Consider the following 17,824-nt stretch of genomic DNA (forward strand, 5'->3'; position numbering starts at 1 on the left):
AATCGAAATTCATGTTGTATGGAATTAAATTTTAAGATGCATAACAGTGACTTAATAGAGGAAAGTATTGCAGCATTAATACAGCTATTTCATAGTACCAGTAGGATTAGTTGCTGAAAACTTTTGGGGAAGTAGTAGAGTTTATGATCTTGAAATTTGTAATTTAGAATAGATGCAGTTTTTGAATCTAAATAATTTGCTTGTTATTGCCATTCAGGCATCATGTTCTTAGGCTCCTGACTTTGAATTTGTTTTGTGGAAGTGACTATAGATGTGGGTTTCTTAGAAGCACTTCTGATTTTTCATAGGGATTGCATTTGGAAAATAGTTATAATTCAAAGGGATTTTTATATTTATGCAATGGCTTAATAATTGGCAAATAACATTAAAAGGTATGTGGTAAGATTTTTCACTGTCTCATTGCTCATTACCTTAATATCTTACCGCAACAATACACTTTAGTAGGATTAAATGTTTCCCTTACATTTGCTACTTAGAAAGTAATTTCTTACCTAGATTAAGTTACAATATTTAATACTTGGCTTTAGTTTATCTTTGCAGTTATTGGAAAGTGATTGTTTTGAAGTAATGCCCACAGAAAGTGGAAGCTGTGCCCCTGCTCGCCAAGCCAAGCAGAAACGAAAATCCCACAGTCTTTCTATACGAAGAACCAACAGTTCTGAACAAGAGAGGTCAGGATTGCAGAGGGAGATGCTGGAAGGCCAGGTAAATTGGATGGAAAGAGGGAGTTTGATTTCACTGCTATCTGATCAAAATAGATTAATATTCTGATAGAATCCCTTAATCCCCCAGTTTTGTATTCTCCGTAAGTCCTAAAACAAACCTAAAAGCCAAATGTCAAAGCAAGGTTGAAATTTCCTATTCAAATGCAGGGAAAATACTTTTGATACTTGGATATATCTCTGGGTTTCTTCACTTACTGTCATGACAATGTCCAAGAGTCTTTGAGTGTACAGGTAGTCCTCAACTTATGACTACAATTGAGCCCCAAATGTTTGTAGCTAAGTGAGACATTTGTCAAGTGAATTTTGCCCTATTTTACAACTTTTCTTCCCACAGTTGTTAAATCACTTCAGTTGTTAAATTAATCACACAGTTGTTAAGTGAATCTGGCTTCACCATTGACTTTACTTGTCAGAAGGTCACAATAGGGAATCACATGACCCCGGGACATTGCAAAGTTCATAAATGTGGGTCAATTCCCAAGCTTTTAAATTTTGATCATGTGTCTATGGGGATGCTGCATAGGTCGTAAGTGTGAAAAACCTCACAAGTATCTTTTTCCAGTGCTATTGTAACTTCCAACAATCACTAAATGAACTGTTGTACGTTGAGGACTACCTATAATTCATTTTCTGGCTGTAGTATGAATTTAATCTATAGCAAATAGATAACACATCCTGAAAATCTGATTCAGTTCAGTTCTGTATATGTGAGCTGTTTTGTTTTGGGAGATGTCTTGAGTTCTATTATCTCTGTCTTTTATTTTTTGCCCTTCAGTGTATATGATGTTTCAACATTCATAGCATTTTCCTGCAAGCTTATTCTAGGAAAGTTTATTTGAACATTTACATTTCAAACATAATTTTGAAAATAAAGTCATTATCTTTCAGAGTTTTGAATTGGTAACAAAATCTGCAATCAAACTCTTTGTAAAATCTCGTCTTTGCTGTAGGATTGAACTGTTTGTAAGGGATACTGCTTTACTCATCTTGTTGTATCTGGTATGTTATGGATTATTGAACTAAAAGAGAAGTAGCATTGAGGATCTGCCAAGGGTAAATCATTGTTAGACTGCCTTTGTGCACTATTATTGATTTAAAATTTCAAAGTTTTAAAACAAGTAACTATCAGATGTAAACAATCAAACCCTTACATATAGAGTTCAACTAGCAACTTTATTGTTCTGTGCCTATTTCACAGGAATCTTCCCCAGACCGGCAGCTTTCACCTGAGATGAGGCTCAAAGACATTCAAAGCGGGGAGATCAGACCTTGCCCTCTTGTGTTTATCCAGACTAATTTCTCACTTGAGCCCTTCTCCCAAGTGGGACGGTTGCTCACCAACAGTAACTTACCATTATGTAATATTAAAGGCAGAATCTACTATTGTAAACATTAGAAATTTGCCACTTTTGAATTATATGGATTGTTCTCCTTTGTCTGAAATGAAGATATTTCGTGATGGTATAAAATCTATTTCTGCTCCTTTGTAGATTTACTGAAATCTTTTTTGTGTGTCTCCTTAATAAGGTTTTGTTGGTAGACCCGTTACTCACAAAATTATCTTTTCTTCAAGCATAAACTTTGTACAGGTCCATTGTGTGGAAAAAGTACTGTTTAAGAAAAAGTGGATAGGAGGATGGTTTCCGTTTGCAATCTACGCTTTGAAATAATGGAAATAGCAGGCTTTGCATAAAGGGCCAGTTGCACAAAAACAACAAACTCCTGGAAAATTCTCCCTTCACTGTAGTATTTTTGTTTCCCCTAGGATTCAAAGCTACCCTCATCCATTAGAAGTACACTTCTGGAACTTTTTGGTCAAATAGAAAGAGAATTTGAGAATCTCTACATTGAGAATCTTGAATGTGAGTTTATATTTGTGCAATTTTGGGGGAAAATGTTAACTTGGAATAAGATGCTGATGAAAGATGCTAGATGCAAGACTATAATTCTGGATCTCTGTTCCTATACTATCGATCCTATGTGAACTCTGAATGGACAGTTAAAATATTCAGGTTACCTAAAATAGAAGCCTACATACGGTACTTATTTGAGATCTCTAATACTAATGCTGATTAATTCCAGGATAGATAGTTTGGTGCACATTGACTCATTTAACCTAAAATTCCCATAATCCTGTTCATTTAACATTTTAGCTGTAACTGATGGCTGTAACCCAAAATTTAATTACACATACATTTGATCATTCTTACTTCAAAGCTTACTGGGATAATCATTCAGATATGTTAGTTTTTATATTTGCACTGTAATGCTAATTCATTTTTGCAAAAAAAGAAATAAATTGTACACTGAATTTTGGATTCCAGTGAGCAATAGTTATGAGTCATTGCTTTAAACAGTAGCTATTTTTTTGCTTTTGTAACAAGTATGATTAAGAGATAGCATAGAAAAGGTAATAAGAGATGAAGAATATTTTCTTTCTCAAATAAGTCATCTATGAAAGTTATTTTCATTTTGCCTTCAGGACTGTATGAAAAAGGGAACATTCTACTCTCCATTATCTTATGAATTACATCCTAAGACTATTGTCCAATGGTAGAAACTTTGGAGGGGAAGTTTGTTTCCATTAGTTTTTTAACTTAATCAGGAACCCTGTGTGATTTGATTTCCAGCCTTGGGAAAGACCCTGTCAGTACTCATCCAGATATTGATTTCCCCCTTCAGGTATTCTGTTGGCTTGGGAGTGAAGATCAGAGACCAAGGCTCTTTCGGGACAGCATGTATAGCCTAATTCCCCTTCTCTTGGTCTTAGAATGCCTGGGGGAATCATGCTATTTGTGTTTGTGTGTGTGTGTGTTATGTAAATAGGAACTGAAAATATATCTACAAACATCCCGGTACATTTGTAAATCCTCTAGTTGAGGAGCTACAGAGGCTCTTATTCATTACTTGTGTTCATTAATGTAACTTTCTGTTTGCAGATATCCAGACTGGATGCTGGATATATTGTGTTTATTGTTTCCAGTTTGGAGCGGAATTACATTCAGAAACAAGTTATTTGGCAAGCAATGGCTTCCTGAATCCGGAAGGGAGATACCAAACCTTTCCTTCCTGAATTTTCATTTAATTTACTGATGGATGTTTTGCATCAACATGAATATCTTAGAAGCAGTGATTTTAGAATTAAGATCCCTTGACAAAGTTTTATCCTAGATTTGGAGAGTTATTTACTTTCAAGAGCTGTGGTGGCGCAGTGGTTAGAATGCAGTACTGCAGCTACTTCTGATTGCTGGCTGCCAGCACTTTAGCAGTTTGAGTCTCACTGGCTCAAGGTTGACTCAGCCTTCCATCCTTCCGAGGTCGGTAAAATGAGGACTCAGATTGTTGGGGGCAATAGGCTGATTTTGCAAACTGCTTAGAGAGGGCTGTGAAGCACTATGAAGTGGTATATAAATCTAAGTGCTACTGCTATATTATGTATTTTTTTATAATTGTGGCACACAAAGAAACACAAAAGATTATGAAATTATGATCCTGCTCATAATGGCCTTTGAGATAAGGGTTATGTGGTAATTTTAAAATTGTGATTAATTATTTTTCTTTGCATTGACATTAATTTTTGTGCTACTGATAGTACGCAGAGAGATTGATACACTTAATGAACGCTTAGCAGCTGAAGGCCAAGCCATTGATGGAGCAGAATTGAGCAAGGGGCAGCTGAAAACAAAAGGTAAGAAGAGAGTTGAGAAAAATACTCCTCTCTTAGTTGGTTTTTCATAATTTAGGATGACAACCAGTTAGAAGGATGTTAACAATGAAGTAAGGTAATCTAATGTGTTTCAAAACAAATTTCCTTTAAATGTATTTGTTTCAACAGCCAGCCATAGTACCAGTCAGCTGTCTCAGAAATTAAAGACTACTTACAAGGCATCAACTAGCAAGGTATGAAATGTCAAGCCTTTTATTGAATTACAATATACTTACCAGTTCAGTTTTACTTACTTTTTATTACTGTCTGTCTTTATGAAGTTGAACTTTTGAAGTTGATGCCATCCCGATGTAGTCCCATCTCATATTGCAGAGATTGGTGGGAGAGGCTGTGGGAGTCTGTGATCAAGATTAACCAAAGAGTTGCCATTTGGTCTTGTCCTTTAGTCATAATTCAGTAAATAAATGATTAAGAAAATAAAATAAAAAATAGAGTGACCAAATGAATTTATAGTAAAATGTTAAAAGCTTTTTTGTAAGATGCAAAGACAACGAAGTTATTATTTTTATTATGAGAAATTCTTTAGCAGTTAATTATAACTGGGGTCACTTCAATTGTTAAATCCATTTTGCTTATTAGTTCATAGTCATTTTTATTTTGGTCCTTTTCCAAAAATTAGGTAGCATCTTCTGATTGTAACTATGATTAATTTGATTGAAACTTACAATTATCAAGCATGTATCAACTCTAAAATGATTACTAAATTACTTATTACCTGCAAGTAGTTTACATTTATGCAGGAGAGAAGGTTATATATTTTCTTTCATACTTGGAAATTATCCAAACTGTATAAACCAATCCAAAGTGATATCCACTAAGTATGTTAGGATAGCAGTTTTTCAGATTCCCAGAATTTTCTAAGAATTTGAAGACATGCTTCCAAATACATCTGGAGAATATATTGGGAAAATATAGTAAGGGGAATGTGTTTGGGGTGTTTTGGTCAATTTTTAATCTGGTAATCTTGGTGCAGAATTTGTAGTATCATTAAATTCTGTTTTCATTAGATCAAATAAGTAGCTATAATTTTTTTTGTTATTGTGCTGCCAGATTCAGCAGAAATTACTCCTGGCAGCTTTACAATATAAAAACAGAGTAAAACATATAAAGGCTAATATAAAAAGTTTAAACACACATTTCCTGCAAGTATTTTTTTTTATAAAAATTGAAATTGTTTCTATCTGACAATCAGCTGTACACACATTGGTTATTTTTAATAGAAAACATCTGTATCCTTCATCTTTCTGCAGTATTACTGTCATTATGCTCTTAAGGGATGGAAATGCATTTTCTTCTCTATTCCAGTAATGTTTTCTTTAATCTATTAAAAGTAGAGTCTTCAGTTTCTAGATCATATATAAGTATGTATATTGTGTATTGTAAATTTGCTGTTCTTTGAAAGCAAGTGCTGAATGCTTATCTTTTCTTACTTGCTATGTAGCGCTCAAATTCTTTCCCAGGGAGATCAGGTGGACCTCGCAAATTCCACGTGGGAAGCTGGGAAATATGGGGTGGCGACTCCTGGGTAACTGCTTTGCTTCCCAGTGTGCCAATTTGCATGCCCAGCTAAACAGTAGTGAGTGGTGGAACATACAGAATCTCATTTCAACTAGTTTTTCTTCATGGATATAATATTTATCAATTGGTGCTTACCTGCAGGCCTTTTACTGCTCATGTTTAAGTATTGCGTATAGATATCAATTGTTAACAGAAGCAATGTTTCCTGTTTCCTGTTTTCATGGTTATCAGTCCCTGAGATTGGGTAGGTTACAGTTTTTATTATGGCAGGCATAATCTCTGCCTTGGTACAGTGTCGACACACTATGTCTGCCTTTTTTGTTGCTATAATCTCAATTCAGTTTTGATTTTAAAAGTACTTTGTTGAAAACACTTGATTTAAAAGAATATCAGTGAACAATTTAGTCTGACTTCTAAAAACATAAATAAAATTATAACCTCTCCTAAAACTGCATGCATGCAGAATAGCAGTACTATCAAAACACAAAAATATGACTTAGCCAGCAGCTAAGGTAAATAGGAATGTCTTGAGCAGATGCCAAAATCTTGGAAGACACAGCACATGTTATAATTGAACAGGAAGGAGCTCAATAAATAAATAAATACATTTATTTTAAATATATATACATTATGCATCTTGCTATCTGAGTGTTTAAGTAGCTCTTAAAGATAATGCAATACCTGTACATATCACAGTTCTTTGGTGAAGAAATGTTCACATTTGTTTGCCCCCCAATGGCCTGATCCATATTACAAGCTTTGATGGTGGCAAAGAGTTTCCATTATGAACTTTGCGGGTCCTCTCTAGGTCTATTTCTTTAACAAGTCATATTATAAATCTATAAATTGTCTGAACTGTTCATAAAAGAGAACTAGCTTCTAGGGCTATTTCAACAATCTTTTGCTGTAGTATGGTAAAGATGATTAAAATAATGCTTTGTAGTAATAGTAGCATTTATTGATTGCTGCAACATTAATAATAATAAAGCCATCTACATTAACCAACTTCACAAAATAAAAGAACAAAATGTGTGGGCTGGGAACCTAAGAATTGCATAACTAATTTTAGGTGCTTGGTGAGGTTTTCAGGAACAGTAATTCCTTCCCTGGAATACAGCATGGCAAACTATATTTAAAACTGCTTGGCATCTGTAAAGGTTGGTTAAGTGTAATTTCTGAACTCACTATTTTCTGTGATCCCCAAATCTTGCTGCTGAATCTCAGAGGTGAATGGCTTATAAATGTGCATCTTTCTTTAAATTAAAAAATGAAATGAGAAATATGTTTGAAAATTAACAAGAAAACCTGAGAACATTGGCTTTACCCTTGCTGGATTATGCTCATGGGGATTTCACTGTCTCAAAATAAATAATGATAATGAAAAAGTCCAACCTTCAGTTACCAAGAGGTTGCCTGCTCTTCTTTTTGGAAGTTCCTTGAATGAAATTTTTGACATTTTGTGAATGTAAATTTGTCTTCCTTTAAGCACCATGCCTTATATGGTTGTGATGAAAACACACATGAATCATTAAATGAAAGCCCGAGTAATTGTAATCTACAGTACAAGTTCTTCTTGCATTAACTTGACAGACTGAAATTGTGAGCAGGATGATTATTATAAGAAAGTACGGTGAATTTGCATTTGAAAACTTTGAGATTTGAAGGGGAAACTGTCTCATTTGCTAGCCAGGAAACAGTCTAGTTTTGTTTTCTGTGCACAGTAGGATATGTACTGCTCTTAAATTTGTTTACTTGGTTCAGGTTAGTCAACAGAATGTGCAACTGGTTGAACAGCATCTCCTTGACTTTACTATCACATGATTAGAGTTCCTCACATTTAAGTCACATTTTTCAAAGGAGAAACTTAAAAAAACTCATTTTGTAGTAGTGTAAAATGAGGAATTTCTAAATGCTTGTTTATGAACATAAGCTAAGAATTAAAATGGAAATTTTAATAGTAGTGGTTTAATGTGCATGTTAGCATAATTTCCTGGCTCTGTTTGCTGAGCCTAACTTGGTGACCATTGTACTGAGACAGTGGCTGGCCCCTTTGTTCATATTTTGAAATAGAGCAGAAAGTTTTGATGTTGTCCTATTGCTGTTTGTGATCTTTGAAAGAACACTTCCATTATTGTTTTAAAAGTAAAAGGAAACTCAAAATATGAAATGGCATTAAAGATGATATTTTAAGGGAAGAGGGGAAAACGCTGTAGTCCCTGAAAATTAAACCAGATAATTACAGGGATACAGAAGATTTTTTGAGGAAACTAAAACAGTTTGGTAATTCATTTTATTCCTCACTATGTCTAATTAAGACTGATAAGGTATGTGAGACCTGTTGTGATAATATATTCTACTGTTCCACTACTCTTACATAACTCCATTTTGTTTGAAGATGTGTATTAAATTTCAATTGAATTTTAATACTGCCTTGACAGTTTTATGCTTAATGCTACACTATGGTTCAAATACTAATCCCTTCCTAGTTCTGCAAGAATTAACCTGTTCCTTTTGCAGTGCATCTGTAGTAATTATTGCTTATACTGGCTTGGAAACAATTCTTCTCATTAACAACTAAATTATGGTTCCATCTACTGTAGGTCTCATTTCATTACTGTAAAGAGGTAAAAGCTGAAAACTATATTGTTGCAGCTTTTTCTAGTCCTTACATTTTTTTCTCCTAAAAATTTAATTGAACATATATGTCTTATTTTATTTTTTAAATCACTGAACAGTCCTAAGAATATTTTCAATAACAAAATTTGATAGATGTTTTGATATGTTTGATGACCAGATTATACCTTTTAAAATTTAATTATTAATTTAATCTCATTTTAGTTTAATTAGGCTTTTTTTAAAAAAAAAAAACAACTATCTAGTTGATTCTCATTTTTAGGATGATTTTAGAATTTTTATATCTTTTTAAAATAAAAATTGCCTACAATATATACCTAGTCATTTACTGTGGCAAAGGTATCCAATTGTAATCTTTCACTGCTTTGAAATGCTCTTGGAATTCTATATTTCACAATAACACGAATATTTTGTCATATTAGACAGCCACGTACCTCAGTTTACCATGAAGTCTGCTAGATCCAGCTTAGTGATACTTAACATAGTGCCATTAAAACCAGTACAACAGAAATGAATTATGACCCATTGGTTTTATACTATTCCCTTACCCCAATGCTTGGCAAAAAGCCTTAGGAAATTTTACCTATATTTCAAAATATAGATTTGGGCTTCATGCTCAGATGGCATAAAGCTAGTATGAAAGTTTAACAATGGCCTTGAGAAGGCAGGACAATTTAGTGTTGAAGAATGTGGTTGAGATGCTACAGATTTTAGCATAAATCATATAAATGATATAGCAAAGTTCTTATATGATTTCTGTCCAAACACTAAATGATGAAGGTGTATATCTGATATAAAAGTTAGCTCTATTCCCAATCTATTTATCTGGACTGAAGAATATTATACATCAGGGTCAAAAAGAAGAAAAAAAATTGTATGGAATAAGGCCGCTGGTGCTGTTTGTTAACCTACAAAGACAAAGGCAGTTATTGAACGACCAAGCACAGAACTAGTTTTCTCCACTCTGCCGTGGATGGAATGAGACTTTGACCACTTTGTGCCTTTTTCTGATGAGGGAAGTTGAGTGGCTGAAATGGGAAATTCTCCCACGTCCTCCAGATGGATTGATTACAGTGGTGACCATACCTGATGTAGGGTGTTCTGAGCCTCAAACCATTTTTGCAGTTACTCCTAGTAGGACTAAGCAGGTGGAACCTGAGGGTGAGACCTTGCTTGAGGTCCTACTGACTGGTAGTTCTTCATTCCTGCTCATTATGCTGCTGCATCACTCATGGATCGCCCTTTCTACCCATTAAAGACAACCCAATTATTGCATAAAAATTACTTTGAATGGCCACACTAGTATACCTCATATTACCTTAGTATGCTCCAGCCAGCAAATATTACTGATTTAGTTCTTCCAGTCCAGTGACTCAGCACTTACCTAATCCAGTAAACTGATAGTCCTGCATCACTAATCCTTCCACACAGGCTGAGTCACTTAAGAGTGTGAACTGCTGCTTGCTTTTCCATGCTGATTTTTAAAAAAATATAGCAGTTCCGATTTGAGAGTGTTTTCTTCCATGCACCCAATACATTTCTTCATCTAAAGATAGTAAAATAAGTCATTCTTGCTTTCATGTTTCTCTTATTATTTTAAAATTTTGATTACATTATTTTTGTACTGGTTTTTGAAAAGAACATCCCATTGTCATACAAAAGGAATTGGTCTGACTTCCAAGTTAATATGAATACCACTTCATATGGCTCTGAGCTTTGAATTTTTACGCAACTTTTCCATTCTTCCCTCCTAACCCATTTGAGCTAGCTCTATTTAATAAGTTAGCTTGTATGGTGCATACAACGTATTATAGAAGAAAAAGAGAAGTACTCTGCAGATTATATCCACCTATATTATCACAAGATATGAAAAAATATCAGAAGAGTTGTATGCTTTTATGATATCCTAAAAAGATTCAATCTGGCCAAATTCGTCTGTTGGTACCTACATAGAACAGCATCCTAGCTTCATTCAGGACAAATTTGGTTCCAGAGAATATGCTAAAGCTTATGCATCCGTTGATTTGGCTATAGTGCAGTGCTTCAATGGTTCATATGTTGTGTGTTTGCAAGAGTTTGGGGTAATTTCTCTACCTATCAGATACCTGCCTTTTGTCTCCTTAGATAGTCTCCAGTTTCAAAACAACAACATCCAGAGCAATATGTCAGCTAGTGAAAGAGTATATTGGTCATCGAGATGGCATTTGGGATGTCAGTGTCACAAAAACTCAACCTGTGGTGCTGGGGACAGCATCAGCTGGTAATAATCTTATTTATTGTTTCAGCCACAGATTGTATTTTGCATTTCTAATGATTAGGTTAGAACAGATTATAGTCTAGGCTTCATTCCCATATTATCTGTCCGTCCGTCCGTCCGTCCATATCTCTCTCTCTCTCTCTCTCTCTCTCTCTCTCTCTCTCTCTCTGACCATTTGTCTATCTACCTATCTACCCACATCCATCCGTCCGTCCGTCCATCCATCGATCCTTTTAATTCTTCAATTGTTTTTTTTTAAAATTCTCACAGATCATACTGCTTTGCTCTGGAGCATAGAGACAGGAAAGTGTCTTGTCAAATATGTTGGACATGCTGGATCAGGTAAGAATAAATAACTATTGGTGAATAAGAATCATGAGGGAAACTTTTCTATTATAATGGCATATATATTGAGTAAGAAAAGTTGACTCTTGGAATTTGTGGTAAGTGTGCAGTAGGGGTTTGGGTGGAGAATTTAAGAACCTCTTTGTGGGAGCCAGCAGGGCCTTATCCATTCTTCGCGCCCTTCTCTGGGTGTCCCATTTCAGTAAGCATGAAAAATAAGTAGTTTACTACCATTCAGATGTGAGAGTTATTAAGAAAATAAGATCTGTCTTTAAAAAAATCTTCATCACATTATAAAAACTAGATGGTAGAATTCTGTCATGCATCATTTCAAATAGAAGGGGAAATACCAATTTTTAAAATATTCATGTAAAAAGCTTATTGTTCCAAACAGAAGGACAAATAATAGTTTTTAAAGTATTCATGTAAAAAGCTTATTGATAGAGATCAAGTCTAAAGGTGATCCCTAATGTACTCAATCCCACAGCTAGCTCTTGTCTGATGTTCTTATGCATGGAATAATTTCCCCAGGAACCTATATTATAGTGTTTATGGACTAGCTTTTCATTGGTCGGGTAAACTATTCCTTCTGTTGAGAGATTTTGTTCATCAATGCCCTATAAAATCTGTTTTTCTCTCAGTTATTATGTTTCTGTTTTGATATTAGAAATTCCCTCTTCCAAAAATATTTTTATTCTTGATTTTCTTTAAACCTAGCTTTTCCTGTTCAACAGTAGAGAAATCTAGTTCAAACTAGAAATTAGGTATTCTTCTAAATTTGTTCATCTAACATGTGTTTGTTTTTTTCTTTAATGCAGTAAATTCCATAAAGTTTCATCCAACAGAACAGGTGTCTCTTACAGGTATGTAAATGGTGTTTATCCTGCCAAATTATGTTCACTCAATACTTGAGAAAAAATGTACCTCCTAATTTATTTCAGATTAAGTGAGAATAGGTTTATAGTGCACCTGAGATTTTGGTATTGTGGAAAATCCATTTCAATGTTCTTTCAATGAACGAGAGGAGAAGTTAGTTCTGTGTGCTTAATATTTATATTTCCAGATTGGAAAAGCCTGCAGGATGACTTTAGAGACTAGCCTGTGTGTACATTGTAATAATTTAAGAGGGCTTATATATTAGAAAAGAAAGCAGTTAGGAAAGAGGGAAGATCACTTATGCATATTGCTTGTTTCTACTTCTTTCCTGCTTTGGAAAATCAAAATCAAAATAGCTGTTCACAGACTATTAACTTATTCTACAGCTTCAGGAGATCAGACAGCTCATATTTGGAGATATATAGTGCAATTGCCCACCCCTCAACCTACCACAGACTGCAATGTAAGTTATGATTTCTAATATGCCTTTTGGGGTTCTTAAAGTAGTGTTTATCTCTGTGGATGGAAATTAGTACTGGAGAAAATGCACTGTTTTTACATTTTTGTTCATTTATATCATTGGGGTGTTGTTGAATGCCTTCTTTAACAAATAGCAGTCTGGTAACATGTGGACCATAAAGTTCTGGAATCATGACTAACCTAGCATTAGTGGAAGCTAACTAATATGTGACATTTCATAAAATTATGAAATCACACCTTTAGTATTTACTGCAATTATATTGTTTCTCGGGAGAGTTGACCGCACAATCAGTTTCCTTGAAACAGTGCTAGATGTGCCAATTGCCATGCAAATTTAGAGCATGACTATAGGGTGGCATGTTGAATAATCAAAGCTTTATAAACGCTTTAAAGAAAATCTCCTTGGAATTATTTAGGAAAAATAATGTTTTTATTCATGTACTTCAGATGTCCCAAAGGACCAAAGTAGTTTAGAATTTGAAGGATAGCATCCCAATAGCAAATAATAGGTACATGAAATAGTATTTTGTTTGCAAAATTCATCCAAAAATAAACATTCCTTTCTGTGTTTTCTGTTCCCCAAGTACTATACACCTTATTCTTATTCACGTCTCTTTGAGTCTTCAGCAGTTTGTCTTTTGGTATCTCATAATATCCCAAGCTCTTTAGCTCTTCCTTTTCTCTTTAGAGACCTTTGTGTTTTGCACATATATTTTTGATGTCTAGAATTAATTGGACCAACGTGACAAATTTCGTGCAAATTAAATATTTTCAACATTAACAGCAAATGTCCGGTGAAGATGAAGTTGAGTTCTCTGATAAAGATGAACCAGACGGAGATGGAGATGGCTCCAGTGATTGTCCCACCATCCGAGTTCCTTTGACTTCCCTAAAAAGCCATCAGGGTGTTGTCATAGCAGCTGATTGGCTGGTTGGAGGGAAGCAAGCAGTGACCGCTTCATGGGACAGGACAGCCAACTTGTATGATGTAGAGACATCTGAACTTGTGCACTCTCTGACAGGTATCTTCTTTGGGGGGAAGTTTTATCTTCCCTCCCCCCACTTATTGGCTGGGTTGATTGTTGTTGGGCCTCTAGTTTTCTGTAATGCAAACTTTTCTTTGAGAGCAAGGAAGACTGAATCCCACCGTTTATGACAGTTGTGAACCTCCGAGATGTTATATGTCATTTTGCTGCTTCTTTGAAGTCAGTCATTCTGCTTGTCTTGAATACTTGGGAAACCATATAATCTGAACAAGAAAACTTCAAAGAGAAAAATACTATATTTTCAAGGCTTTACATATTTATTAGGTATTTCTTTTCTTTAAGTTTTAATAACTTCCCTTGTATAGTCTCAGCAGGTGGTAGCATTGGACTGCCTTTGTTGAAGCTGGAAAGCTAAGTAGGGTCAGATCTGGTTGTCACTTCTGCGGAGCACCACCAGGAAAACCCTAAGAATATAAACTCTCTTTTGTGTTTTTTGTGTGTGCGTATGTGTGTACCTATGTATTATATGAGACTACATGAAATAGCAATGATAACTTCACTGTTTTATTTACATGTATTGTAAATTTATATTTTTGAATGGATTTTTCTTACATAGCAGGAATAAAAATTGCCATTATTTTTGTGTAGTGATGTTGTTTCCAATTCTTATAGTTATATAGTTATCTCTCTGTAGTTGCTACATAATCTTATTGCACTCTGGCTTTATCATTATAGGGAGCAATCTAATCTTTCTCTTCACTGGATGTAAAAATGCAAAAAAATATCTGCTTGGTGAAAAAAGATCCTGAGTAAATTGTCCTTGCTAAAATTTGGGTCAGTAAAATAATACAGTGAAATTCCAGCTCAATTTATACTTTGTTTTAGGATTAATGAAGTAAAGAATAGTTGATGCCAACATTTTTGTTCGTAGAGAAGTTGATGTTTTTGATTCATGCTCTAAATCAAGCAGTTTCAAATATGTTTTTAGCAAGTTTTAGCAATATCTATCTTAGCAATTGGTTTTCTGAGGATTGGTGATGAAGTTTAAAAATAATAATAATAATATAAGTGGAGTTGTTAGGATTGCTTTTGCTTTTTGAAGGTGTAGAGTTATCCAGGGAGTTTTCTTGTTTCGATTATATAGTTTCCCAAGTATTCATCTACATCTAGGTAGCTTTCCTAAATCAGGGATGGATGTGGCTAAATTACAATTTCCAGCATCTTTCACTATTAGTTGTGCTTCTTCAGTTGCTGGAAGTTCAGCTGTATCATTTAGAACAGAGATTGGTAGCCTTTTGGTCTAACAATTACACTTAATGTTGAGATATGTGACAGATAAGGTATTAATGCAACTTGCAGAACAGATTTTTTTTTCATTTCAGAATAGGAAATGTAATTTCTTTTTTGGGAAAAAAAGAGGATTAACCTGTTCTAGAGCCAAATATTCCTGTTTTCCAGCATCCTGCCTCAAAACAATGGAGACTGTACCACCAATTTCTATTCCATAAAAATGAGTTAGAATAATTGGAAAAATCTAGAGACTGGGGGGAAAAAGTATATGTGCACATTAAGATATTTGAAGGCTTCATAACCATAGCTTTAATCCTAAACTATTCCTTGTTTTCAGGTTTTGGCATGGTATAGCTAGTGTGTTTCTGCTGGTGACAAGTTTATCATTTTCTGATAGTTTATTGGAAGATCATATGATTGCAACTGGAGATCCTGAAAGAAAAATGGATTAATTGATTTACAGATGTTGCAACATTATTATTCTATAATCCTAAAATAAAACTTTATAGTAGACTTGCTATAAATTATATAGTTATATGTTGCTATAACTAATAACTATTATTATTATTATTATTATTATTATTTTAATTTGTATACCGCCCTTCTCCCATAGGACTCAGGGCGGTTCACAGCATATTAAAATACAAAATACGAAATACAAAGATACAAAACTACAAAATACAAACCCCAATAAAAGCCGAATTAAAAACCAAATATTGCCAGCTGTGTTTCATTAAAATTAATTTTAAAATCATCCCTACCTAAAATCCTCCCTAGGTCAGGCCCGCTTGCTGGAAAAGCCATGTCTTGAGGGCGCGGCGGAAAGTACGGAGATCCGGAATCATCCGGATCTCGGGGGGTAGTTCGTTCCAGAGGGTGGGGGCACCCACAGAGAAGGCCCTCCCCCTGGGGGTCGCCAGCCTACATTGCTTGACCGACGGCACCCTGAGGAGGCCCGCTCTGTGGGAGCGTACCGGTCTATGGGAGGGAATCTGTGGCAGAAGGCGGTCTCGGAGGTAGCCAGGACCGATGCCATGGAGCGCTTTAAAGGTGGTAACTAACACCTTAAAGCGCACCCGGAAGACCACTGGTAACCAGTGCAGCTCGCGCAGCAGCGGTGTCACATGGGAGCGACGAGTCCCTCCCAACACCACCCGCGCGGCCGCATTCTGGACCAGTTGGAGTCTCCGGGTGCTCCTCAAAGGGAGCCCCATGTAGAGAGCATTACAGTAGTCCAGGCGAGAGGTGACGAGAGCATGAGTGGTGACGACTATAATTTTATATGCACTAGTTTTAGAGCCCCAAATTAAACTGCATAGAACTGGAAACTTGTTTAATATTAGTGTTTGAAGCTTTCTTGTTATACAGGTAAACTTGGTAGCTGATCTAATATGCAAAAATGCTTCTGTAATTGTCACAAATATGTAAATATCTTCAGATAGCAGGCTGTTTTATGAGTTTCTGAAAGCATGCAAGAAGAGATGGACTCTACCATATTTAGAGAGCTTTTATTTAATCATGGGTACATTTTGTTTACTTGGGAGTACCATTTTCATATAGGAACTCAAAATTTGTTTTATAGAATAAGGCATGTCCATCATGTTCATAAGTCACATCAGTACAAAAGTGATAGAAGTCTGTTCCCTTACATTTTTAAAATGACTGATTTAGATAAAATATGGGATTTAATCCATATCATTCCAATAGGGAATAAGTAAGATTGGAACAGAATTTTAATCTACCTTGGGCAAACTTGTTTTGCCGAGACCAGTGGTGGCGAACCTATGGCATGGATGCCAGAGGCGGCACTCAGAGCCTTCTCTGTGGGCATGCGCGCCATCGCCCCAGTCCTAGGCCTTCAGCTGGGTTTTATAAAATCTTTTCGCTTTAGGCCTCCGCCGCCGTGCACAAAAAAAAGGTTCAATCAATCAGTCAATTTCAACTTCTCGCGGGAAAAAAAAAGATCTTGCAAAGTTGGAATTGATTGATTGAACTTTTTAGTCTCACCCAGTCTGCTGTTACCACCGTAGCCACGCCCACCCAATGGGCCACACCCACCCGGCACCCGACGATGCATAAGTGGGTTTTGGGTTGCATTTTGGGCACTTGGTCTCTAAAAGGTTCGCCATCACTGGCAAAGACCATTTTGGTTACCATCGAAACGTAATTGTTTCTCTGATGTTCTTCATCCCCAATTTTTGCGAGTAGGTCTGGCCTTTTCAAAGTAATAATGTTTTGCTTTGTGGTTTTAGGACATGACCAAGAACTTACACACTGTTGCACCCACCCCACCCAGCGCCTTGTGGTAACTTCATCGCGTGATACAACCTTCCGTTTGTGGGATTTCAGAGACCCTTCTATTCACTCTGTGAATGTCTTTCAGGGCCATACAGAGTAAGTGACAGTTTTGTCCTAGAATTTTTTTTACATGGGAATTGTATTCGATTACTGATATGAGAAAAGTTTTCTATCTGAATTTTTCATGCTAAATTTAATTAATCTAAGTCGTCTTTTTCCGGCTTTCTGGCCTAATTAAAGCTTTAATAAATGCTGAAGAGAAGTAAGTTACATCCAATTCAATCATGAAAGGTTGCATACATTTTCAATTATTTCCTCTTAAATATTTCTGTGTATAGATCAATTTTATTAATTTTGATCAGCAAATAAAACCGAGAGAAATGAGGATAGTATTAAATAAACAGGAATCCAGATTAAATGTTGCTTTGTGTTTTATCATGGAATATGCTGCTTATGATTGTTTCAGCATTATCAATATAAAATTTTATTGTTTTTATCATAAAAGAAAAAAGAAATACATCACAGATATTACACAATGTTTTATCCCATCCCCCCACCCCCCGGACTTCCCAAACCAAACCTAGGCTAATATTCAAATACAAGTAAACAAATATTAATATCTCTAACTCCAAACTCTAAACTTAAACAATCCATCTCCTCCGTGTTA

At 35.4% G+C, this 17,824-nt stretch overlaps 1 protein-coding gene across 1 annotated transcript in view; it reads left to right on the top strand.

The window, feature by feature from the left end:
* Window positions 1-535: 535 nt before the first annotated feature.
* The window catches only part of WDR37 (WD repeat domain 37), a 36,448-nt gene continuing 19,159 nt past the window's right edge, over window positions 536-17,824 (top strand). The window contains exons 1-10 of the mRNA XM_015811498.1: window positions 536-726; window positions 2,512-2,608; window positions 4,339-4,434; window positions 4,582-4,646; window positions 10,750-10,885; window positions 11,153-11,224; window positions 12,046-12,090; window positions 12,490-12,566; window positions 13,368-13,605; window positions 17,112-17,253. Of these exons, the coding sequence (XP_015666984.1) occupies window positions 589-726; window positions 2,512-2,608; window positions 4,339-4,434; window positions 4,582-4,646; window positions 10,750-10,885; window positions 11,153-11,224; window positions 12,046-12,090; window positions 12,490-12,566; window positions 13,368-13,605; window positions 17,112-17,253 (1,106 nt within the window). The 5' untranslated portion in view covers window positions 536-588. The remainder of the gene's footprint in view (window positions 727-2,511; window positions 2,609-4,338; window positions 4,435-4,581; window positions 4,647-10,749; window positions 10,886-11,152; window positions 11,225-12,045; window positions 12,091-12,489; window positions 12,567-13,367; window positions 13,606-17,111; window positions 17,254-17,824) is intronic.

The sequence above is a fragment of the Protobothrops mucrosquamatus genome, unplaced genomic scaffold (genome assembly GCF_001527695.2).
Source record: "Protobothrops mucrosquamatus isolate PMUCROS unplaced genomic scaffold, P.Mucros_1.0 scaffold42, whole genome shotgun sequence".
In the NCBI taxonomy this organism is placed as follows: Eukaryota; Metazoa; Chordata; class Lepidosauria; order Squamata; family Viperidae; genus Protobothrops; species Protobothrops mucrosquamatus.